Raw genomic sequence first — 24,141 nt, 5'->3', positions numbered from 1 at the left:
GCACTGGTCATAGCAAACACCCTCTTCCAACAACACAAGAGAAGACTCTACACATGGACATCACCAGATGGTCAACACCGAAATCAAATTGATTATATTCTTTGCAGCCAAAGATGGAGAAGCTCTATACAGTCAACAAAAATAATACCAGGGGCTGACTGTGGCTCAGATCATGAACTCCTTACTGCCAAATTCAAGTCGCTTAGCCATTTGTAATTCAGCCATAGCCGTGTCCGCAGCCCTCTCTACCGTACTCTGCCTTTCGGTTTCTTGAGCAAACCATGTTCTGTCTCACCCTCTGGGTTTTCAGACCGTTACTGTGCTTGAAATCCCTCACGTTGACACATCCACTGCCATCACCTAATCCTCGCAGTGGTTCAGTCCATCTGGTTAGGAAGCCAGACCGCACCTCTCAGTGCCGGGCCCACCACTCCCCTCTTCTCGGTCACAGCACTGGGGGCCTGGAGTATAGCTGCAGGTTTTTCCTCCCCTCCCTTTGTAAACTGTGAGCTTTCTGAGGGCAGGACCCTATCTGTCTGTGCATCCAGACACTAATATAACACCTGGTGTATAATTGCCTAAATGTCTCTTAAGACAAGCAGGCATGACTGTGATCTCTGTCTTAAATGAAGTTTAGGATGCCCCTGTTCTCAGTAATAGCCATTATACACCTTATTTAGCAGTGTTTGTAAAATGTGACTGTCCATTTAAAAGGATACTTAGAAGGATCTGTTTTTTAAAAGCCCCTTATTCTTAGCTGAATAAGCTCTTCCAATATTGTTTTGTCATGAACATTTGCTGTTTAAATTGGTGCTGGAATTGATCTATACAGTTGGGCCCCCATACCCCCAGGTTCTGCATCTGTGGCTTAGGAGGGCTGGCTGGCTGGACCGTTTTATATGATGGTGGAGGATGGTGTCCACGGTGCCCGAGCCAGTGCCCTCAGAAGACCGAGGGACCACTGTACCGTGCACCTCTTGTTGGTGGTTAATGCTAGAACATTAGGTATTCTGAATTATCTTTTTTTTTCTCTCTAGAAAGAATGTTTTCTTATTCATTAGGATATATTAAGTTTATATCATTACAGAAAGGTTTTATGAAATGCCTAATTCTCTCACAGTTCACTATATTTTTTTGTTAAATTTCATTTTTGTCTTGATGTTTTCCCTCTAGGCTGAAAATCTATTGTTAGATGCTGATATGAACATTAAAATAGCTGACTTTGGTTTTAGCAATGAATTTACTGTTGGCAGTAAACTGGATACGTTTTGTGGCAGTCCTCCGTATGCGGCCCCAGAGCTCTTCCAGGGCAAGAAATACGATGGGCCGGAAGTGGACGTGTGGAGCCTCGGCGTCATTCTTTACACTCTAGTCAGCGGGTCGCTCCCCTTTGATGGGCAGAACCTAAAGGTATATGAAGCAGTTTCATCCTAGTTCTTCAAAAAGCTTAAAGGATTTTGTCAAATGATAAGAGTTAACGTGTCAGAGTTGGGTTCTTTTTTAACCTAAAAGTTGACTTAGTAGTTTTCTTTCCTCTCTACCTCCCCAAAGGAACTGAGAGAGCGAGTATTAAGAGGGAAATACAGAATCCCTTTCTACATGTCCACAGACTGTGAAAACCTTCTCAAACGTTTCCTGGTGCTAAATCCAATAAAACGAGGCACTCTAGAGGTAATCACATAAGTGGAATAAAGAACAACAGTGGAGAGTCTTTAAACGTATTTTTAGAATTTTGCTTAGTTTGTATGCCATATTGAATACTATCCTGGGTTTTTTTTTTTTTTTTTTAAACAAGATTGAGACATTTTAAAAAAGTTATCGTTTGAACCATAATTGATGAAATGTTGAGAATAAATTTCCCTAAATATTGTGATTATCAGAATGCTTCATTTATACTGCTAACGACCCAGTTCACCTTTCAGCAAATCATGAAGGACAGGTGGATCAACGCAGGGCATGAGGATGATGAGCTGAAACCGTTCGTTGAACCAGAACTGGACATCTCAGACCAGAAAAGAATAGGTAATTACTCTGTGCCTGCATGCTGGTGTGTGTGCAAGTAACATACTTTTCCCTTCACTTATATGTGTACACCTAAGACAGGGATGGGCTTCCCTGGTAGCTCAGTCAGTAAACAGTCTGCGTGCAATGCAGGAGACCCAGGTTCAATCCCTGGGTCGGGAAGATCCCCTGGAGAAGGAAATGGCAAATTGCTCCACTGTTCCTGCCTGGAATATCCCGTGGACAGAGGAGCCTGGTGGGCTACAGTCCATGGGATCACAAGAGTGGGACACAACCCACCAAAACAGGGATTATAACTGGGATAAATGTAGGTTGCATGAAGCAGCTAATATGTTTTGTCATATTTAGGAAGTTATCTGCAGGCCCTGTAATAGTACTCAGTAACTCAGAAATAAGCCAACTGCCCATTTATGTTAGAACAATGTGTGATCTTTTCAGTCAAATGAAGGAAATTAGTTTACCCTGTAATGTAATGATTTCTTAACCAAAGGAAACCCATAAACTGTATTATGCCCTTCTTTTAGATATTATGGTGGGAATGGGATATACACAAGAAGAAATTCAAGAATCTCTTAGTAAGATGAAATATGATGAAATCACAGCTACATATTTATTGTTGGGGAGAAAATCTTCAGAGGTAAGTATAACCAGATAAAAATGTATAATATCCTTTTTGTGAATTATTAGCTCATGTAATAATTAGTTTTGGGTTTTTTTAGTGTGTATAACATTGATGATATTTTTAAATTTACCTTCAAATGACTTCAAATTACCTTCAAATTTACCTCCTATGACTATTATGAGCTACTATTTTAGCTTTAAGAGAATAAACTTTAATTAACTTGGCTTTTGTTAAGTTAACCTATGTAGTCAGTGATACTTTTAAAATGGTGTAAAGTATCAGATGAAATAGAGCATTTTTAGTTTTTTGAAAAAGCCTAGAAGGACATAAATATCTATCCTTGTGTGAATTTTTCCAGTAGTCAGAAAAATGCTATTGCCTGAGTTTAGGGTGTCTCTTTTGTACACTGTGGTTTTTCTCTCTAAATGAACAATTTGTAAGAGGTTTGTGTGTTATGAGAAGTTTAGTTTCATAATAAACCATTTGGGCTCGTGTTGTGGTTTGCTCTGTTTTTCTCATTTTCTCTTAGCTGGATGCTAGTGATTCCAGTTCTAGCAGCAATCTTTCACTTGCTAAGGTTAGGCCAAGCAGTGACCTCAACAACAGTACTGGCCAGTCTCCTCACCACAAAGTGCAGAGAAGCGTCTCTTCAAGCCAGAAGCAGAGGCGTTACAGTGACCACGGTGCGTAAGTTTGAGATTGTTCCAGCGTGTTCCAGGCCTCCCGTTAACCAAGAGGCCTCCTGACATTGCCAAGCATCCTTTTGCTTATGGCCTCCTGGGGTTAAGGTTGCTTGATTGCCCTTCTTAGCATTTCTTGCAAAGCAGTCCTTCGTACACTCAATGTACCAAGGTACACTCAACTTGGTACACTCCTTGGTACACTTAGTCTTAGGTTGACAAGGCCTGGCTGGGTAGAAACCTGAGCCACATGGGAATTTATCAAGCACTTGAATGGAGAAAGTGATTTTCAGTTTTGTCGAAGTTAAATTTATAAAGCCACATGTGGCCAGTGGCTACCACCATGGACAGCACAGCCCTGGAAAATGTATAGTACACCAGTTTTGCCTTAATTGGTTTAAATTTTTGACTCATGTCATTCTCGACCACACTCTTAACTGTCCACGTGTCTAAACACCCTCACTCTTACATTTTCACCATAGAGTCAATCTTTCGTGAGACTTAGGACCCAAAAGGATGCTTACCACACGTGCCAATTATTCTGCCTTCAAGGCAGTCCCGTTTGTTGGAATCCAGAGACTCTAGCAGATGTGCATTTATTCACGTGTTAATTCCTTTAATTCCAGTGCACAAATTTATGTTGGCCTAGTCCTGACTTTTAAAAATACATCCTCACATGGAATCCTCGTTCATTTCTTTGTTCAGTTCACTTCCCTTCCCTGGGCTTTGTCCTCCTGTGTTCTTCCACCTTGAGAGCTGGCACTTAGAACTGTACAGAGTATTCCAGGTGTCTACAGCTTTGGCTTTGTGCCGAAAGTGATGACTGTTTGCTTGGTTTCCATTTCTCTTCCTGCTGCCAGTGCCTCTGTGTGGTTTAGGCTGAAGCAGCACATTGTACTGCTTACTGATGCTGTCAGTAAGCTGTCTGCACGTCTGCTGTTTTCCAGGCTGAAACTGAGAGCTCAGAGCCTGTCTGATGCCAGAATTTTGCAGATGGCATTTGTAAATCAAGTGTTGATCTGGGTCTCAGTCTTTTGTGTTCATATTCGTTGCTAGCAAGGAGGGGTTTTTCTGTGTACTAGGTACAGAGCAATTAGCGAAATGCCTACGTGTTGCTCTGAATTTAAATAAAGAGAATTGTTCCTAAATCCTGGAAGAAACCTGGTATTAGTTTTCTCACGTCCCTAATGACTGTCTTAGTAAGTTCATTCTTCCTTAAGCAGAATCTGTCTGGATTAGTAATGCCCTTTTCCCAGCTCAGAAGATTGTAGAGCTAAAAAGAGATCACCAAACCCCCCCGTACTGGCAATAAAGAAATAGGTCAAGATTGCTCACCAGGTTTTCTGGGGTTAAATGGAAGTGGAGTGCTCGCAACAGGACCCAGCACTCCTGGCCCTGGCTCGGGCTCAGCCCACTAGCCCACCACTGCCGCTGTCGCGCTGCTTGTGTGGTGATGGTCATCCTGCCTTCTTGGAGCCTTTAATACTAAAAAAATTCACAAAGGAACATATCAGGAAGTTCTGTACACAGATCGCAGACCCGATTCCATATTCTTTTTTACTCTCTTTGGGGATGAAGATAGTGGTCAGCAATAAAAGAAGAATTGATTATGCCTCTGGCACTGTTCATATAAGTGCTAAGAATGGGCTAGGTTCCAAGTACTGGGGTCTCGTAAAGCACATCCAGGTGCGGCAGGCAGCCTGGCCAGTCCAGCTCAGCCTCCCACCCTCATCTCTCCTCTTGTCCTCTAGCTCTCAATGCCACTGACTTATATATGCCTGCTTCTGTAAAATGGTAACAAATTTTCTTTGTGTTTTTCGTTTGGGTCCCCTGTGTGAACACCCCCCCCACCCTGCTGCCACGTGTGTATATTTTTTCCTTGGAAGGGAGCTCTTCATCAGATGTGTAAGGGATTCTTTTATTTAAAAAAAAATGCTGAAGACTCACTATTCTATTAATAAATGGTATTGGGGTAGTTGGTAGTGATCAGAAAAAAAAAAACTGCATCCATTTCTCACATCCTACACAAGGTTGGATTCCAATTGAAATGAAGATGTAAATATATATAAACAGAAACCAGAAAAATGTTAAAAAAAAATGAGATAATTTCTTTGTAATTTGGACTTGTTAAGGTCTTTTCAACTATGGCCCCAAACACTAAAAGCCACAAAAGAAAAGACTTAAAAAATTTGACTACATAAAAGTCATATTTGGGGGAATTCCCTGGTGGTCCAGTGGTTAGTTAAGACTCTAGGCACTTTCATGGCACAGATTCAGTTCCTGGTTAAGGAACTAAGATCTGGAAAGCTGCGCAGTACACCCACCTTTGCCCCTAAAAAATTAAAAAGGAACGGTTACTTTTTTGTGTGATATGAAACAACATGGGACACTCCTCAGCAATGAAAAGGAGCAAATTGTTGATAAATACAGCAATTTGGAAGGATCTTGGGGGAGTTACGCTGAGTAGGGGGAAGCAATCTCAGAAGGTTGCATTGACTGTATTCATATAACATTCTTGAAATGAGGAAATTACAGAGGTGAGAACAGATTGGCCAGATTTAGGAAAGGGACTTGTGGAATAGAGGTGGCTCTGAAGGGTTGCCCTCAAAATCCTTGAGACAGAACTGTTCTGTGTCGTGGCAGAGGGTGAACACATGAATCTCTATGTGTGATTAAAGTGTGTAGAACTGAATACACTGCACACAATGCAAGTAAAGCTGGAGTGGTTTGAAGGAATGAGGTCAGTGGGCTGTATCAACAGCCATCTCCACGTACAATCCCAAATCCTAAAATGAAAAGAAATTTTTTTTCTTAATCAAAATAATAGATGTTGAAAACAAATTGATATAGTAACCGTAAAGGTTTAGAATGTCATTGGATGTATCATGATAGTGAGAATAAAAATAAGTTTTAAGGGTAGTATCATCTTACATTTGGCTGATTCTTTGTTTTATATGTTAAAATTGCCAAACTGGGAGCTTAATTGTTCTCTTCCCACAAGTGAAATCAAATCTCTGTTCATTTTTAATTCATTTCCAAATAGATTTACTGTTTATATATTTATTATTTCTTGGTCAAACTGAGTGGCTTGTGGAATCTTAGTTCCCCACCCAGGAATAGAACCCGAGTCCTTGGCAGTGAAAGTGCAGTGTCCTAACCACTGGACTGCCCGGGAATTCTCTAGGTTTACCATTTAGATTTTTGTCCAAGAGGTAGCTTTTCTGTACCCCACTTCATCCTATTTTTTTATTGATTTATTTTTCTATTGAAATATAGTTGATTTGCAATGTTGTGTTAATTTCTGCTGTACAGAATGTATTTATGTATACTCAGTTATACATAAATATACACTCTTTTTTATACTCTTTTCCATTATGGTTTATCTCAAGATATTGACTATAGTTCCCTTTGCTGTACAGTAAGGCCTTGTTGTTTGCCCATCCTGTGTGTATAGTCAGAGGACAGTGACGCAAACTCATAGTCCCTCCCTTCCCCTTCCATCCATTAATAGACCTAAGTATATAAAAATCTTTTCTCAACATAAATGTTGAGCATTTGGTGCTGTGTCTTAAGATTACCACTGGACATTATAATGAACATGCAAGTTACCTTGTTCATTTCCAAAATCCTTTGAACGCCAGCTCTCCTGTGTCATCACAGTCTCTGGATGATGTCCCTAAGCACCCTCCTGGGAGCAGGCGCGAGCTGCGGCACCCACACCCCATGCCCTCCCAGTCACTTGCATGAGGAACATGCTTTCCTCTGCTTGTGCTACCTTTCCTCATCGACTCAAATTCCTGTTTATCTAGATGAGCATGAGTGCTTTAAAAAAGATGCAAGATAAAGTGTCAGAAGAAATGGCCTGTAAATCTGTACTGTCCTTTTCCAAAAGGTGAAGGCATCTCTTGTACAAAAAGGATGAGATTCACTCAGATGTACCAGGTGAAGCAGTTATTCTGCATGATGTGTGTGCATACTTATCTGTCCAGAAACACCCTGTGAAGATGTTTCAGGACAACTATATAAGCTTACTAATTAAAAAAAAGAAACAAAACACTTTTAGAAAGTTGGGGACTAGTAAGTAAAATTTTAAAATTGAATTCATTGCATAGGGAAAGCATACATGAATGGGAATCATCTTAGAAGATTTTACTGTTTTATATTAGATGAATATAAGTCTTGGATCATCTTATAAAGTTTATTTTCATAAGATAAAATATAAAACTTTAAAAATATTCAGAAGATAAAATACTCTGAATTTTAAAAAGTGAATTCTTTATTTTAGCTGGACCAGCTATTCCTTCAGTTGTGGCATATCCAAAAAGGAGTCAGACCAGCACTGCAGACAGTGACCTCAAAGAAGACGGAGTTCCCTCCCGGAAACCAGGCGCCAGTGCTGTTGGAGGAAAGGGGATTGCTCCAGCCAGTCCCATGCTTGGGAACGCAAGTAATCCTAACAAGGCGGATATCCCTGAACGGAAGAAGAGCTCCACTGTCCCTAGTGTAAGTGTTGCTGGGCTGTATGACCTGCCTGGGAGTGTAGGACTGAAATGACACGACGTTTTGCTCCTCTGTTCTTCTCTGCCTGCAAAGCCCTGCCCCCTGGGCCCCTGTGTACAGTGTCACCATGTGGGGTCACTAGCTTTGTTGCAGATGTTTCTTGTTGCATGCACGCCACCCCACTGGATGAGATCCTTCATGTCAGGGGCTGTTTATAGTTACTCCAAAAATGTCTGAGAGATGGAAAGACCGCACAGTCTGACAGGAAATCAATAAAAGCAATGGTGACAGTGCAGACAGGTGGTCACAGCTGACGGATTCTGTCCAGGACACTGTGAGGTCTAACTGCAAGGCAGGAACACGGTGTTTGCCCAGCATGTCAAAGGGCTCTATCAATACAGAACATTGACTGAGCCCTAATCTTGTGCCAGGCACCCTGCCGAGTGCTTTTCCATGTGTCAGCTGAATCTTAAGGCAAAGAAATCAAAGAAAAGTTAGGTAATTGTCCAAAATTATACTACTGACCTAAATCCATCTCTTCATTCTTGCACTTAACAAAATCTCCCTAGAGATTAGGTAGTGTTTATTAAATTTAATCTGTTCAGTTTCAGAAACTTTTCATGGATTGAAATGTGTTCTCTGAGCTAAAAAAATAATCACTCTTCTTAGCACTCTACAGAATTTTTTTTACTTGTGATGAGAACTTATGTTTATTCTCTTCAGTTCAGTTCAGTCGCTCAGTCATGTCCGACTCTTTGTGACCCCATGAATCGCAGCACGCCAGGCCTCCCTGTCCATTACTAACTCCCAGAGTTCACTCAGACTCACGTCCATCGAGTCAGTGATGCCATCCAGCCATCTCATCCCCTGTCGTCCCCTTCTCCTCCTGCCCCCTATCCCTCCCAGCATCAGAGTCTTTTCCAATGAGTCACCTTTTCGCATGAGGTGGCCAAAGTACTGGAGTTTCAGCTTTAGCATCATTCCTTCCAAAGAACACCCAGGGCTGATCTCCTTCAGAATGGACTGGTTGGATCTCCTTGCAGTCCAAGGAACTCTCAAGAGTCTTCTCCAACACCACAGTTCAAAAGCATCAATTCTTTGGCGCTCAGCCTTCTTCACAGTCCAACTCTCATATCCATACATGACCACTGGAAAAACCATAGCCTTGACTAGACGGACCTTTGTTGGCAAAGTAATGTCTTTGCTTTTCAATATGCTATCTGCTGCTGCGTCGCTTCAGTCGTGTCCAACTCTGTGCAACCCCACAGACGGAAGCCCACCAGGCTCCCCCGTCCCTGGGATTCTCCAGGCAAGAACACTGGAATGGGTTGCCATTTCCTTCTCCAATGCATGAAAGTGAAAAGGTGAAAAGTGCATTCCTTCTCCAACGCATGAAAAGTGAAAAAGTCGCTTAGTCGTGTCTGACCCTTAGCGACCCCTTGGACTGCAGCCTACCAGGCTCCTCTGTCCATGGGAGTTTCCAGGCAAGAGAACTGGAGTGGGGTGCCATAGCCTTCTCCTAGATTGGTCATAAACTTCCAAATATACAGTGTAGTATTACTAACTATAGTCACCATGCTGTATATTGCATCCCCATGACTTATTTATTTTAATAGAAGACTCCAAAAGTAATTTTGATAAGAATTTGCAGAGAATGAACAATTTTAAGGATATCCTGTAATCACATTTTCCCTGAAAGTTAACAGTGACACAGCCTTCCTCCAACCCTAAAGAAACCCCAGAGTCAGGATCCCATATTTGTGCAGCTCCCTTGTCCTGTTCTGGGGAGGGGCTCATACAGGAGCCCGGAGAGTCTTGTCTGCTCTGTCCGCTGACCTTGTGCTTCATCGGAATAAACACTGTATGGAAAGGCTTTTTATTTCGACTTCAATCGTCATTCCATAGCCCTGCAGTTTAAATCCAGCCTTAAAGAAACTTGTTCCTTGCCTTCATAACGTCTGTTCCTTTGGCTCTACTCATCAGCACATCCTCTTTTGAAAATATATCCCAAGCATTATTAGCCACTCATATTTATTTATAAAGGAAAAAAGTATGTTGCTTTAATTTTCTCCCATTTGTCTTCAGTTTCCTTATACACGACCTGCTCATGCTGTGGTAAAGGTGGCTCCTTTTAATCTTTTTTTTAAATTATCTAATAAAAGTTGTGCCGTGACTTTTGTTCTCCTTTTTTTTAAAATTTTGAAAGTATTTAACTTTTAAAAATTGATGTGAAGTTCACGTAAAGTTCCCCTACATACAGTTAACCATTTGAAGCATTTATTTGGCACATCTGGTGCACGTTCAGCCTCTGCCTCTCTAGTTCGCAAACACCGCAGAACGCCCTGTGCTCATTGAGGAGTTCCTCCCCAGTCCACCCTCCTCCAGCCCCTGCAGCCACTAACCTCTTTCTCTCCTGGTAGATGTGCCTCTTCTGGACATTTCATATACGTGCACTTACACAAGCCTTTTGTGTCTGACTTCCTTCACTCACCATAATATTGTCAAGTTTCATCCAAGTTGTTGGATGAATTCATTCCTTTTTATATGCCACAGTTTATCTCCTTATCTGTCGATGGACATTGAGTGTGTTCCTACCCTTTGGTTATTATAAATAATGTTGATATAAGCATTTGTGTATAAGTTTGTGTACCACAGCTGCACTTTTTTACGTCCTTACATATTCACGTCCTTGTTTCTCCACATTCTTGCCATATTCGTTATTTTCTAGTTTTTTTTTTTTTTTGATTGTACCTCTCCTAGTGCATGTGAAGTGGTATCTCATTGTGGATTTGATTTGCATTTCCTAAATGACCAGTGGTATTCAGCATCTTTTCATATGGTTATTGGCTGTTAGTAGGCCTTCGTTGGAAAAATGTCTATTCTGTCCTTTGCCCTGTGTGACATATCTGAATCTCTTGTCAGATCCAAGATCATGCAGATTTATCTGTTTTATTTATTTATTTAAAAAATTTTTTTTCTAATAGTTTTGCAGTGTTAATTCTTATATTTTTAAATTTTTGTTTCATTTGTATATTTACCTTATAATCTGTGCTTTTTAATGTTTTAATTTGAAATTATTACCTTTTAAAAAGTGAATTTCTCTACCTTCCTTCTTCATTTCTCTACCTTCCTTCTTCATTTTAAATAATCCATGAGTTATTACTCTATAGATTATTGTAGCCAGCTTTTCAAAGTCACTTTTCCATAGCCATTTTTCATTATTGCAGAAGTACTGGAAGGTAGGAAAGAGGGTAGAGGTTGCTGCCTTTGTCTTCTCTTCTGATCTAGTGCCTAGTGCTGTTAATACTTTGTTGTTGTTTAGTTGCTAAGTCTTGTCTGACTCTTTTGTGACCCCTTGGACTGTAGCCCTTTGGGCTCCTCTGTCCATGGGATTTCCCTAGCAAGAATACTGGAGTGGGTTGCCATTTCCTTCTCCAGGGGACCTTCTCAAACCTGCATCTCCTGCATTGGCATGTGGATTCTTTACCACTGAGCCACCTGGGAAGCCCATTAATAATTCAGGTTTATTTAAAGACTAAGTACTTATGTTTATTTAAATAGGACTTTTTTTCCCTGTTGTATTATACTTAATAAATCGTTTAAAACCAAAATGCCCTTTTTTTTAAATAGAGTAATACGGCATCTGGTGGAATGACGCGACGGAATACTTACGTTTGCAGTGAAAGAACTACAGCTGATAGACATTCAGTAATCCAGAATGGCAAAGAAAACAGGTATGGAATTTTACCTGTTTGCAAGAAAATGTGTTTTTCCCAAGAGAAATGGAAGGATGGTATTTACTTCTTAGTTTTTATAATCAAAATTCAAATAATAGTGGTAAGTATTCTCTAATGGTAAGTTAAATTTAAATGCAGTTCTAGTGAGATCCTAGAATTCCAAATTCCTCTCCTGGTCCAGAGCCTATTCTCGGGGGGCTGGGTATGATGATTGGAAGGGTTGAGTTAAACCAGGGAGCTTTCCCAGGTGAAATAGGTGGTAAGCTGTGCTTTAATTGTAGAACTATGAACAGGGAAATGGAGTTTGCTTTGTGCACGTGAATATCTTGAACCAAGACTGGAAGCGGGGAAGGATGATGACCTGAGACAGGGAGCCACGCCTCAGGGGCATGGAGCACCAGATGGGGTGGGTGAGCCATCTGTTATAGGTCAGCAGTGTGCCAGAAGGGCCGGGTAGACAAATAACACTGTAAAGGTAGTCTTCACCTTAAAAGAGACACACTTGAATATCCAGAGAAATGGAGAGTTCAGTCTTCTCAATGATTTTAATCTGGTAGAGAGGCAGTCTTAGATTGAATAAGCATGATTTTAAAATACTAACAGTAATATATCAGTAAGGAATCAGATCATACAGACCCCTTTCTAGGGGTTTCAAAATAAGAAAACTAGGATTAAGTAGATCCAGCAACCATGCAGTAGAGTTCAGTTTGGGTGGAGAGAAAAGAGAGGAGAACGTTGGCTTGGCAGAGCAGCTAAATATATTCGGTATAGAAAAGATTTCTCAAATGGGTATGGTTTTCCTTCTTCTGTTTTGGAAGAGTAGTATAAAACTAAATTCAGAATGATGAGATAAAGTGAGTAGAAAAGTTCTGAAATAGAAATCCATAAAATAAATTCACATCATCGTTCATTGTCCCCTGGCCTCTCAGCTTGAACATTATTTGGTCATAGCACATTCTCATGTGTAGCATCAAAATTGTTTTTCTTCTTTTTCTGACATTTACTTTCTGAAATTGCACTGTAAAGTTTCTGTCCTTAGATCTCACTAGTCAAATGAAATGTTTGATCACTAACTTCTATAACAACCTATCTATCATTTTTATCCTTAAAACCAGACTATTTTGTCATTCCCTTCTTGCACAGACCACTTATGTTTGAATTGACATGAGGGGAAAAGCTTGTTCTGTGAAATTACATTCATTCATTTTTTCAGTGACTTTTTAGAAATATTTACATCTTGGTATTCTGTCTTTGAGTCCTGTCTATGCTTGTTCTCTCCTAATAACTTGAGTAGAGCCACTGGGCTAGATAACTTACAGATTAATGATTGGTATGTTTATTTTTTTAATAGTCTGTTCTTCAGTAAATTTTCTTTTATTACAGTTGCTTTCTCAAATCTATCAAATTGCTTGTAGTTTAGGGGACTGAGTAGGGGATACCAATAGAAGACTTAATTAGACAGAAGTTTCTTTCTTTTTCTTTTGGCTCCACAGGAGCCATGATTGATCCTGGGTCCCTGCAGTGAAAGCGCCAAGGCCTAACCCTTGGATCATCGGGGAGTTCCCAGACATTTCTGTTACGAATTTTAATCTGTAGAACTAGAAGAATGTTGTTTCATGACTACTGTTTTTTAAAAATTCTTCTAAATTGTTGAACTGCTCTCTCAGATTCCTCTTGAACTTTAGAATATACAGCTCTCTGAGGTAGAGTCAGACTTTGCTTTAAAAGGCTGTTATGACCGCAATCTCTCTGCTCCCTCGACTTGGGTTTGTGCACATGGCTCCTCTGATTCTCCTCTCGTGCAGCTACACAGTTCACTCCTTGGAGACAGTTTTAAGAATACTCTTGATTTCTTTGGAGTCATTACCTGGTTTCTACCTGCAGATACCTTCCTCAGTGGGGCTGCCCCCTCCTTATCCAAACCTGGGCCTTGTTGCTCTGTTGGCGTCAGTTATTTAAGTGCTCTCCTTCTGAAAGTGTTGTCTTTATCTTAGTAAACAGCCTCCTGCCACACAAAACGGGGCACATAATTTTAATAATACCTGGATTTTGTTTTTGTATCTTATAAATGAATTGAAAAATTAATGGAAAAATATTGGAGGTTTGAGTTCCAAACTAGTGGTCATATTTTTTTTTTACTTTCAGTTAAGGAAGACATTAAGTGTGACAATTTTTCCACCCTTAAAATAGATGCTTGAGTCATAAATTATTCACAGAGCCTTCTCTGTGCACAGATGACTTCTTTGGAAGATTGTTGCTTTTTCCTCTCCTATAGATACACACACACACACACACACACACACACATCTTATTCCTTGACTAAAATACTAGTGAGGTACAGGATGCCTGGATCTATGTTAACTTCTGGAAGAAAGACATGAATTCCTATTTTAGCCTTTAGTATGTTTGACTTTTTTCTTAAATACGTGAGTGTTGTTACAGAATTCCAACATAAGAATGACCACGGCTAATAAAAATTAGATGAGCAAAGAAGGTTTTATCACAGTTAACACATGTATCTTTGGATTTTATTTTTAATTCTGCTTTTGCCCAATCACTGAGTATGCTTTGCATAAAGCATCCAAAATGTTTCATATTGGAATATTTCAATATGGAATAAAAGTCATATTAGACATATTTAGATATAAAGTCAAAAGATCAATAGGAACTTCACACAATTTGAATTTTAAGAACTAGTGCTATTTCTTTAAATAATGATTTTTTTTTCCTTGGACCCAGAACTGCTAAAAATATGATGCAACTACTGTTTTGTTTGTGTAAATTTTTGTGGGATAGTCTGTGGAACATAACCAGCCTTTTTGCCACATTTCTGAGGAAAAAATTCTGTCCAGCTTTTTCACAACAACCAACTTGATGCAGCCCATTGTGAGTTGGGGTTGTTTGTTGTAAATAGCACTTTTGTGAATTTGTACAAACATGAAATTCCACAAACATTTCTTGAGTTTACTGATTCCTAATTTGAAGTCCTAGGCCTGCTTTTAGAGTTCAAAAAAAAATCTGTTTTGTTGTTTGCTTTGTGGAGCTTGTGATATGACATGATTAAATTTCTAAAGAAATAATTCGTTTCATTGCTTTTAAGATTATGCCAAAAATTGAATAATTTCTAGTTGAATATATCAATTTGCACTTCCTTTTTAAGAAGGTCTCTGACTCTAAGGAAGGTCAGTTTTTTGCTGCAGAATACTTGTTCACGTAATCTTGCCTGCACTCTCCAGCCAGGGGGATAGCTCAGGGCGAATAGACTGAGCCTCTCCCTGTTCGGGATTCTGACTAAAGCCAATTTCCTCATCTGAGTCTTTGGGACCATTTATATATTCTCCAGAGAACATGCCAGGTAACCCCTACCACCTCTTCTTCTGCTGCTTTTTTTAGTGCACTTACTGATTCTAGGTCCTAATTTGGGCAAGAGAATGTCAGCTGCTGGGCAGGGGAATAAAGCATGTTGACCCTTGAGCTGCTCTGAACAGATAATAGAGCACAAAGGACAGTTGCATTTATCTGTAGGACTTCCTGGTGGCCCAGCTGGTAAAGTTATTTATCTGTAACTTAGTAAAGTAAACGTGTATGTATCTCTGTGTGCGTATGTCTATATGTGCATATTGGAAACAACAAAACATTTCTTCACATAGTTGAATCACTTAAGACTCTTACGTTGAGGTGGCAGAAACTCAGTCCAAATTTAATTTAAATTAAAGGGCATCTATGAATTCTTGTAAGTGAAAAAGTCCAGGGATAGAGTCAGGGTTTGTCTCCTAGTTTTGCTGCTTCTGCAGGAGTTCCTTGGTGGGCTCAGCAACATCCGCCTTGATGTTGTCCCACACTCAGCTCTGCTCAAGCAGAAGCCCTGGGGCAGTGTTGGTTTGGCTGTGGCCTGCCCATCTCTAAATCTGTCACTGGCCAGGATAGCAGGAAAATCCAGCAGGGAGTCAGCGACATGGGGAGACGGAGACCAAGAACCTATTTCTCCCAAAACAGAATTCAGGTGCCAAAGGGAAAAAAGTGTCAGAGACAAAAAAGCAAATCCGTGTTTATCTTTTATAAGGTGTTTGTACAGTTCTGTGACTGTATTCATGTCACACCCAAGTCAGAGGGCAGGGTTGTCAAAGACACAGGGCAAGCAGATCTTCTTGAGTAGTTTGTTGCACAGACCTGTCTCCTCCATTATTGGGACTGCTGGAATTCCAGTGGCTCACCTCACTAATGTTCCTTCTCAGTTATTGAATATTCTTGAGCACCTGCTCTATCTGAGGCATACTGCTGACTGCAGAGCACCTGTCCACATGGTCTTGCACATACAATGTGGGGTCACACTGAGGCTGCAGGCCGTGTTTCCAGAGCACACAAGAGACGAGTCACTGCAGTGCAGTGGGTTGTGCACAGCAGGTGCTGTCACTGAATACACAGAGGGAAAGGGGTAACTCCTGGTGAGAGAGGGCACTGGTGCAGCCTTCGTGGAGGGATAACTTCGGAGGTGAAATCTGATGAAAAGAGAAAGATGTCAGCTTTCCAGACACAGAGACTAGCTCCTGCAAAAGTTCTTTGACCTGATGCATGACCAAGAGACGGCAGGTCATCTGATGTGCCAGAAAGTCAAATTCTGGGAAGTAACAGTGGAAGGTCAAGCCCAGAGAGGTGGCAGGGTCGCAGCCAGACGGGTGCCTGAGGATGCGGCTCAGGGCCAGGGTGAGGAGTCTGAACTTTATCCTGAAGAGGCCGTGTGCTTTTCCAAGGTTAAAAGCAGATAAGCGACAAGGACGAGGTCAGGTGTGTGTTTTAGGAAGTTCACAGCTGTATGGTGGACAGACGGGAAAGTGTGAGATTGGAGAGCAGTGAAGACAGGTGGCTGAGGTCTGGGCCTGGGAGAGAGACGAAGCTCTGCACAGGGACCCTCAGGTGGGGAGGCGCGAGCCCAGTGAAGTGCTGTGAGGGGCTGACACCAACAGGAAGATCCAGCTGCTCTGTATGTCGGGCGTGAGGGGAAAACCTGATGTTTTCTAGGTTTCAGGCTTTGAGAGGATTTCTGCAGAGAGGCACTGAAAGAGTATGGTCAGAATTCTAAATCCCTGATTATCCTTAACTGCTCCCTTTGAAATTGCACGGACGTGATGGCTGTGCTGGCGTTAAGAGCGAGAGAAGCCCTGGGTCGCTGTGTCCTGTAGCTGTGCCTGGTGGGACTGCTGGTGTGTGGTCGCTTGTGTCGCTCTTTCTCTGTCTGTAAACAGTTAATTTGCTCTTATTAGTTTTCCCACCTTGAAAAAATGGGGCTTTGTTGACCTCTTAAGAATTGTGAGTGTTTTTTATAAAGAAGTCAGTGTGCTTTGAGTAGGAATGGTTTGATAACATAGGATACTTTGATAAGTACAACTAGTTACTACCATAGCCGTAATTTTTCCAGTCCATTTAATGTATGACAGTGTGCTTGGGAACAGGTTGAGAGCACAGTGTACGTATTACAGATTCGCTTTGATTTGAATGGAGATATCTTTTAAGATAAGCTTTATTTTACGCATAGCTCGGAGATCATCATCACTCACATAAATATTCAGACATGTACAGTGTTACTTTCTTTTCTTTAAAACTAATAAACTTTTAAAAATTACTGGTTTTTAAAAAGCAGATACAGATTAGCAATTGCTCCAGAATCCCCAAAACGAGTTTAAGAGATTTTTGTTCTTTGACAGAAATGAGATGGTTTGGGGAGGAAGGTAATGTGCTTTGAACAACAGGTTGCTCTTTTTGTCACTGGTCCATCATACTGTTGTTTCTGCCTCTGCCTGAACCCAAACCCCCTCCCAGCCTGACAGAAATGTTCGCTTACGCAGCTAGCCCTGCCTCTGTTTGTAAGACATCTTCCACCTGTCGGCTGAGACATCAGAAGTCGATGTCCATGTCAGCCTCTGGGCACCCCAAGATGATGTTACCTCCAATAGACAGTGAAGGAGATAACTTCAAGGCTATGTAAGAAAAATGCACATTCCTTGTGAAACTAATGTGTACCCACTGCTTCTTAATTTTGTGCTGTGGATATTACAGTCTAAGGTTTTGTTCCAGTTGTCCACAAAGTGTCCTTCCTGTGTGTGGTTTTAGTTACGCACATCCTGTCTCATGGTGTCCCTGGTCATCTTTGTATTTTCATGCCTCTTCATACTATAAAGGATGTAAGACATTCCCCTTTTTCTCCAAGTTGCTTTCAGCATGTGGGATTTTACAATACTTACGCCATTTTTGTGCTTCCGAAACTTTTTAGTTGCCTGTTCTTCAGTTTCACCTGCATAGCCTTTGTTTCTTTTGTATTGGCAGGGTTCTCTGCATGTAAGCAATTTGAGAGGGAAGCAAAGGAAAAGAAGCTTGAGTTAGCTGTTCTTTGTTCTAGAATTTCCCTGCATTAATCTTGTCCTTGAAAATATGTACGTATTGTCCCCTTCAACTCCATAAGGTGTTGTTTCACTGTGTACTATTCCTTTGGTACCCTTGGCCATTTAACTTACCTTTTGCTCTTAAGTCCTATAAAATACCCGTTGGATCTGGATTTATATACTGGTTATTTCTACTCTATATCAAAGGTATATTATGACTATAAATGTTTGTGTGCCCTGTTTGCTACGAAGCCAGGATTTTGTGAACAGGGATCTAAGAATCTGTCATTTGCTGGTCTTCTAGCACTATTCCTGACCAGAGAGCTCCGGTCGCTTCAACACACAGTATTAGCAGCAGCACCACCCCAGATCGAACCCGGTTCCCAAGAGGCACTGCCAGTCGTAGCACTTTCCACGGTCAGCCCCGGGAGCGGCGCACAGCCACGTACAATGGCCCACCTGCCTCGCCCAGCCTGTCCCATGAAGCCACACCGTTGTCGCAGACTCGAAGCCGAGGCTCCACTAATCTTTTTAGTAAATTAACTTCCAAACTCACAAGGAGGTAAGTGCCAGGTGGTACTGGTTGGTTGGAGCAAACACAAGGGCAAAAGGAGAAATGTTTTCCCCTCCATTATGTGAAGCCACTGCCCAGATGCTTTTCATTCTGCCTTTAGCTCACATTTTTCTGGTTTGTATATCTAACTCTGTACTTCTAAAACCTTTTAAAAGAGAAATTATAGAGCCCCGAGTCCTTTCACAACACTGAAAGTTCTCTAGCGCTTGGGAAATTGTTGTTCCTTAATTACCGTTTCTGTTAATCATACACCTCTCCACATGGCGCGTGCACTGCAATTTAGCAAAACCCCAGATCTGCTGTCGTCCAGCGGCTGGTGCCCTGCAAGCTGCCACTGAGGAAAACTGTGTGGTCTGACCCCCCGTAGACACAGAGGGGAGACACAGTGCCTCTTTTCTCATTTCATCCCAGTGTCATGGAGGAGCACTAAGTTCCTGGGAGCTTAGATCTGGACATTGCTCTCTTTTGGCCTCAGGCATAACGAGAACAAAGCCGCATTCTTCTGTTGTGTAGTTTTGGAGATAAAATCCCTGCTTTATCCCCAGGAAGAACTATTATCTGGTCATGTATGAAATCTTTTGTTTGTCCAGTTGACTGTCAGCTGGGGCCTTGGGAGACCTCTAAGGCGCTTTCCTTGCAGAAGCTAGTCTAGAGGTTGCTAAGCCTGGAAACATTGGCTGCTACGAGAGGACAGAGAGAAGACAGCATGGCGCACTGCGCTCAAGAAAGCGAGGGCACCTTAAGCCAGGGCCACTCGCAGGGAGCCTCCACCCCCTGCAGTTCCCGGATACCTGGAGGAAATCCTTTGTACTGGAGCCTCTCTGTGCAGTAGTCTCTTCTCCAGGTGTTCTGCAGATTTGCCTGTTAGAGACCCTCACAGGACAGTGGTGGGGCCTTCCCAGCGTCTGGAATGATAGATGCCCTCCTCATTCCGCACTTCTCTGCATTCCCTGTGGTGCATTATCCTGCTGATGTGTTCCATTCCATCTTTGTTACTTAACTGTAAGCTGGATATCACTTGGCAGTCTCCTTAATGCCTCCAGTAATGTTATTTTAAATCAGCCATCTAAAACTTAGACAAAATGGGACTTTCCTGGCAGTCTAGTGATTAACACTTCACCTTCCAATGCAGGGGGTGAGGATTCAATCCCTGGTTGGGGTCGTAAGACCCCACATGCTCAGGGCCAAAAAGACAAATTGTGAGACAAAAACATAGTAACAAATTCAGTAAAGACTTTAAAAATGGTCCACATCAAAAATAAAAAATAATTCAGACAAATCACATTAAGCTATCTTTCCCTAGATTATCTGTTCATTGTCAGGATGTTGAATACCAGATTAAGGAGGACTTCAGATACCCACTGGCAACTGACTAGAGGTCAGAGGAATAAAAAGTTTCTGGCCTACTCTCTCATTCTCTTCGTAGCCCTTCTGCTGAGACCTCTCATTCCAGGATGAGCTAAAGAGCAGAGTGGTCCAAGGGGCCTTGCCAGATTCGAGGCACCCATTTGTGAGCAGCAGGAGAGACAATGAGTTCAGCCCAAGGGGAGTCTGATGACCCCAGAATAATGCATTGCTTCCTTTCAGGGTCATTCCAGGGGCTCTCCCAAGCCTCCCTGTGCCTTAGCTCCTTCCTCAGAGACTAGGCTGCTTAGTATCAACTGGTATTTTGCCTTCTGGTGCCCCAGCGCAAAGAGGGGGTGTGGCAGTCAGGTATACTGTCTAAGCTCCGGTCGCAGGATGATCAGCTTTGTGTCCTTAGGTTTTGGTCTCAGATGGGCTCTTTAAATAAAGCCTTGCACATCATTAAAATCCTTGTATTTATTTGTCTCCTTTGTGTTCTTTTTCTTTTGTCTTGAATTCTATCATTGATAAAAGCAATATCAGCCACAGTACATCAAATAACTTATTATGTGCTAACAAATAGATGTCTGTACATTTATCGATATGGAGATACTTGTTTTATATACCTGTGTATGTGCGTATACACACATACATTCTCTCTCACACATTTAATCTCCACAGTCTACCCCGTGGAGTACACATTACTCCAGTTTTATAGAAGAAACTGGAGGTAAGATTCAGAGAGACTAAGGCACGTGTTCAAGATCCCACGGTAGAAGAATGCTGAGTCAGGTCCATGCTTCCAGGAGAGGCCCTTGATCCCCACCACATAGTGTCCCTGGGAGGGAACAGTGAAGGGCTGTTGTGGATGTGAGTCCTTTTCCCTCATTTTCTAATTGTTTATTTTATGTATTTGAATTGAAATTGAAGGCTGGGGCCCCTTGTTAAAAATATTCTAGAGAGGGTCATCTAACTATGATTTCCACCCCCAAGTTTTTTCAGAAAGTCTTGTTCATTAGCTTGCAGGCAGACTTGGAGCCTCCCGCGGTGCTGTACTTCTGTTGTAGTCAGTTAATTCTTAAAAGCAGCCAGCGTCCTTGCTGCTGCAGCAGCATCTTATCCGCCCCTAATAATTGAGCTGATCAAAGTGCTAATGCCTGAAAGGCTCAGGTGTGGGCACACGAATGCCTCAGGGGAGACCTGCCGGGATGTGGCAGAACAGGGCCTGGTGTCCGAGCTCGCCCTCTGCCCCCGGCTGTGCACTGGACAGTGTGAGTGCTTTAGAGAGTCCGTTCCCTGCAGGCGGGACAGCCCGGGTGCACGCACGGGGCCCTGTGCCCCCGAGACTTCCTCCTCTTTAATCCCTCAAGGGGTTTGTGAGAGGACAAGTTAAAATAAGTCCTATGACTCCTGAGCAGTCCCCTTGACTTTTCTCAGGTAGAAAAATTGGAAATGAAAATAGGTCTTAAAGACCTTTTAATCAGTTTTCACAGGCATCTTTCCTACTGTGTGTAATCCAAAGTGTACTACTGTTGATGTGAGCATGGAGTAGATGCTGGTTATCTCCAGTGGTTACGTACTTTTCAAATTGGTAGGTATCTGAAGCAGCGCCAAAGTCATCCCAAATTAGAGAAAAATAAAACGACAAAAAGAAAACTATTAATTCAGTCACAGCAAAATACTTATGGGTACTTCCTGTGCTGCCACAGATCTGAGATTTAGAAATATCAGTAGTTTTACAAGCCCAGGACGCATTCACCCAGGAATGCTTATCGTGTGATCATACAGGCCTGAGCCACAGCTGGAAGTTTTCCTTGGTCAAATTCAGTTCAGTACAACCTAAACATCTCCTTAAATTTTTTAACAAGCAGAGTCAGTTCTTTTAAATACAGCTCTTTCAGTTGTATTACTTAAAAATGAAACTCCCAGTGTTGTCATTTAATTTTCTATCATTTTGGTATAAAAGCTTTAAAAAGTCTACTTCATTTTAAACTCCCAGAAGCTTATTACAGTGCTGTATGTCAATTATATCAAAACTGGAAGGGAAAAAAAAAAATCTCCGATGACTTTTTTTTTTCCTCTCCTTAAAAAGTGATTTATATCGAGTCACTGTGATACGTATTGATTCTCTTCATGAATAAACATTTTATAATGACATTTTTAATGTTTCTGAATAAGGTGATATTTTTTGTTCAAAGATATTTTGAAGAAAATTGAGAAATGTTATTTTATTTCTAGTACATTGAAAATAGCTTTTCTTTAATACAAGATGTTGAATTTTATTATCTTAAGGTGTACCCATCTGAAGAACCTTAAGAAATGTTAATTGTAGATACTGTCAATATTTACTGCTAGGTTTTTTCTTATTATTTTTTTATATTTTTTTATATTTAAAAGACAGTTGTTTGTGATAATTTTACTTTTTCATCAGATGTCATTGTTTTCATTGTTCATTGGGCAAGAGAGGAGCCCTGTTTTACTTGCTGGTTTTATTCTATCTGTAATTAACTATTTAACTTGTGCAAGTCATTTTTGTTAATTTTTTTTTTTTTGGCTTAATTTCTTTTAGAAACATGTCATTCAGGTTTATCAAAAGGTAGGATTTATATATACACATTTTTTTTTCAATCCTCACCCCAAAATGGCTCCTGCAATTAACATCAGGTTTGGCTTTGTAGCCCTGTTTTTTTCCTTGAAAACTAAACTTTCTGCTGAGAACTAAATACTTATTTCTTTGAAAGGAAATTGGAGAGAAAGAGATTAACTCTGTCAGGCATCTTAAAAGGGACTGTTGCACCCATGTAACAAGAGGCCTACGCATGTTCTGTGCATTTTCTTCCTTTGGTAGAATTGTTTAGCATCCAAATAATTCTGTCTTCATACTAATAACACTTAGCATGCTTCTGTTGGAAGAATGAGATGTTCAGTAACAATATGCAATTAATGATTAGCCCCAGGCATGCAAAAGGTAAGTGGTAATTGTGTTGATTTTTTTATTTTTTTTTAATTTCATGGAGGATTGCATTAGGGAAAAGCTAAGAGTTGTAGAGTAAATAGTTTTGTATCTAGAAGGCACTTTCCACCAACCTCTGAAGAAAGTATGTCTTATTCTAGTAAATGTTACTCTTATTAGGTGGATATTTTGTGATGTGACAGTCAAGAGACCAGGGGCATTGCTCACACTCTCAGGACACACACCCTTCAGGGGAAAGTGGCCATTGCAGCCTTGTTGTGCCCGCGCCTCTCAGCTCCCCAGAGGCCAGGCCATGGGTTTACCTGAGATGCCACAAGTGGGTCACAGAGAGGCTTTATTCACGGGAGTTCTTTGTCAGAAACCACAGGAAGAGTGCTTTCTTCCTTCCTTCTTTCCACTCTGATGATGTAATTGGAAACGCACTGTACTTTGGGGCTGGAGATGGAAATGGCAACCCACTCCAGTATTCTTGCCTGGAGAATCCCATGGACAGAGGAGCCTGGTGGGCTCCTGTTCATAGGGTCACAAAGAGTTGGACACGACTGAGTGACTAAGCACATACTTTGGGGAGTGATTAAAGAGTCAGAATAACTCCACTAGAAAGCCATGCATGTGCAGAGATTCCAGAACTGGGCAGGAATACCTGTTGTGTATATGAAGCAGATGTGCAGCCTGCCTCCTGCACAGCCTTTGTGGGCACACAGATGGTTTTTGGCTGAGTCACACCTACGAGAGTAAGAATTGTAATGAGCTCAGCAGGTGACCAAAAAGTACTTCGGGTTCGTTTTATAATGTCTGTGTTTATATTGGGGTTGGTCGTGTTCTGGTGTGTAAGATTTCTTTTCTCTTTCCCACTTCTCTGTGCTTCTGCCTTCTATTCATTGAGGCTTCCAACTGAATATGAGAGGAACGGGAGATATGAGGGCTCCAGGTGAGGGAAATGATTTTTACTTAAAATATTTTATAGGTATTTACTTCATTTCTGTGGTGGAGGCAACACTTTTCGAACGTTCTGCGTCATATCCTTGCTCCACGTGGGGTTGCTTAGGGCGGGCAGCGTCTGTGGTCAGGAAGTGTGTGTGCTGGTGCCTGGCGGCCACGCGAGGGCGCTGCGGTGCCGCCGCCTGCACGCCGCCCAGCCCCGTCGGGTTCACGCTAGTGTTTAGGTGTTAAGGTGCCATTCCTCCTGCCTGCGCGCCCCTGAGGCCCGGGAGTCTGTGGCAGCACTGTCGACATGTGAATACTCCTGGCCTAGTTCTGGTCTCGAGGAAGGAAAGCAGAATATTCAGGAGAATGTTCTTCTTTTTTTTT

At 41.5% G+C, this 24,141-nt stretch overlaps 1 protein-coding gene across 1 annotated transcript in view; it reads left to right on the top strand.

Annotated features, from left to right (window-relative positions):
* MARK3 (MAP/microtubule affinity-regulating kinase 3) overlaps positions 1-24,141 on the top strand; it is a 116,045-nt gene that overhangs the window by 88,750 nt on the left and 3,154 nt on the right. Inside the window, exons 9-18 of the mRNA XM_010851411.1 lie at positions 1,174-1,410; positions 1,552-1,671; positions 1,923-2,022; positions 2,547-2,659; positions 3,174-3,327; positions 7,610-7,827; positions 11,455-11,558; positions 18,243-18,500; positions 22,426-22,452; positions 23,717-23,761. Coding sequence (XP_010849713.1) covers positions 1,174-1,410; positions 1,552-1,671; positions 1,923-2,022; positions 2,547-2,659; positions 3,174-3,327; positions 7,610-7,827; positions 11,455-11,558; positions 18,243-18,500; positions 22,426-22,452; positions 23,717-23,761 — 1,376 coding nt within the window. The remainder of the gene's footprint in view (positions 1-1,173; positions 1,411-1,551; positions 1,672-1,922; positions 2,023-2,546; positions 2,660-3,173; positions 3,328-7,609; positions 7,828-11,454; positions 11,559-18,242; positions 18,501-22,425; positions 22,453-23,716; positions 23,762-24,141) is intronic.

The sequence above is a fragment of the Bison bison genome, unplaced genomic scaffold (assembly GCF_000754665.1).
Source record: "Bison bison bison isolate TAMUID 2011002044 unplaced genomic scaffold, Bison_UMD1.0 scf7180017864302, whole genome shotgun sequence".
In the NCBI taxonomy this organism is placed as follows: Eukaryota; Metazoa; Chordata; class Mammalia; order Artiodactyla; family Bovidae; genus Bison; species Bison bison.
This window is presented reverse-complemented; position numbering and strand designations above follow the sequence as displayed.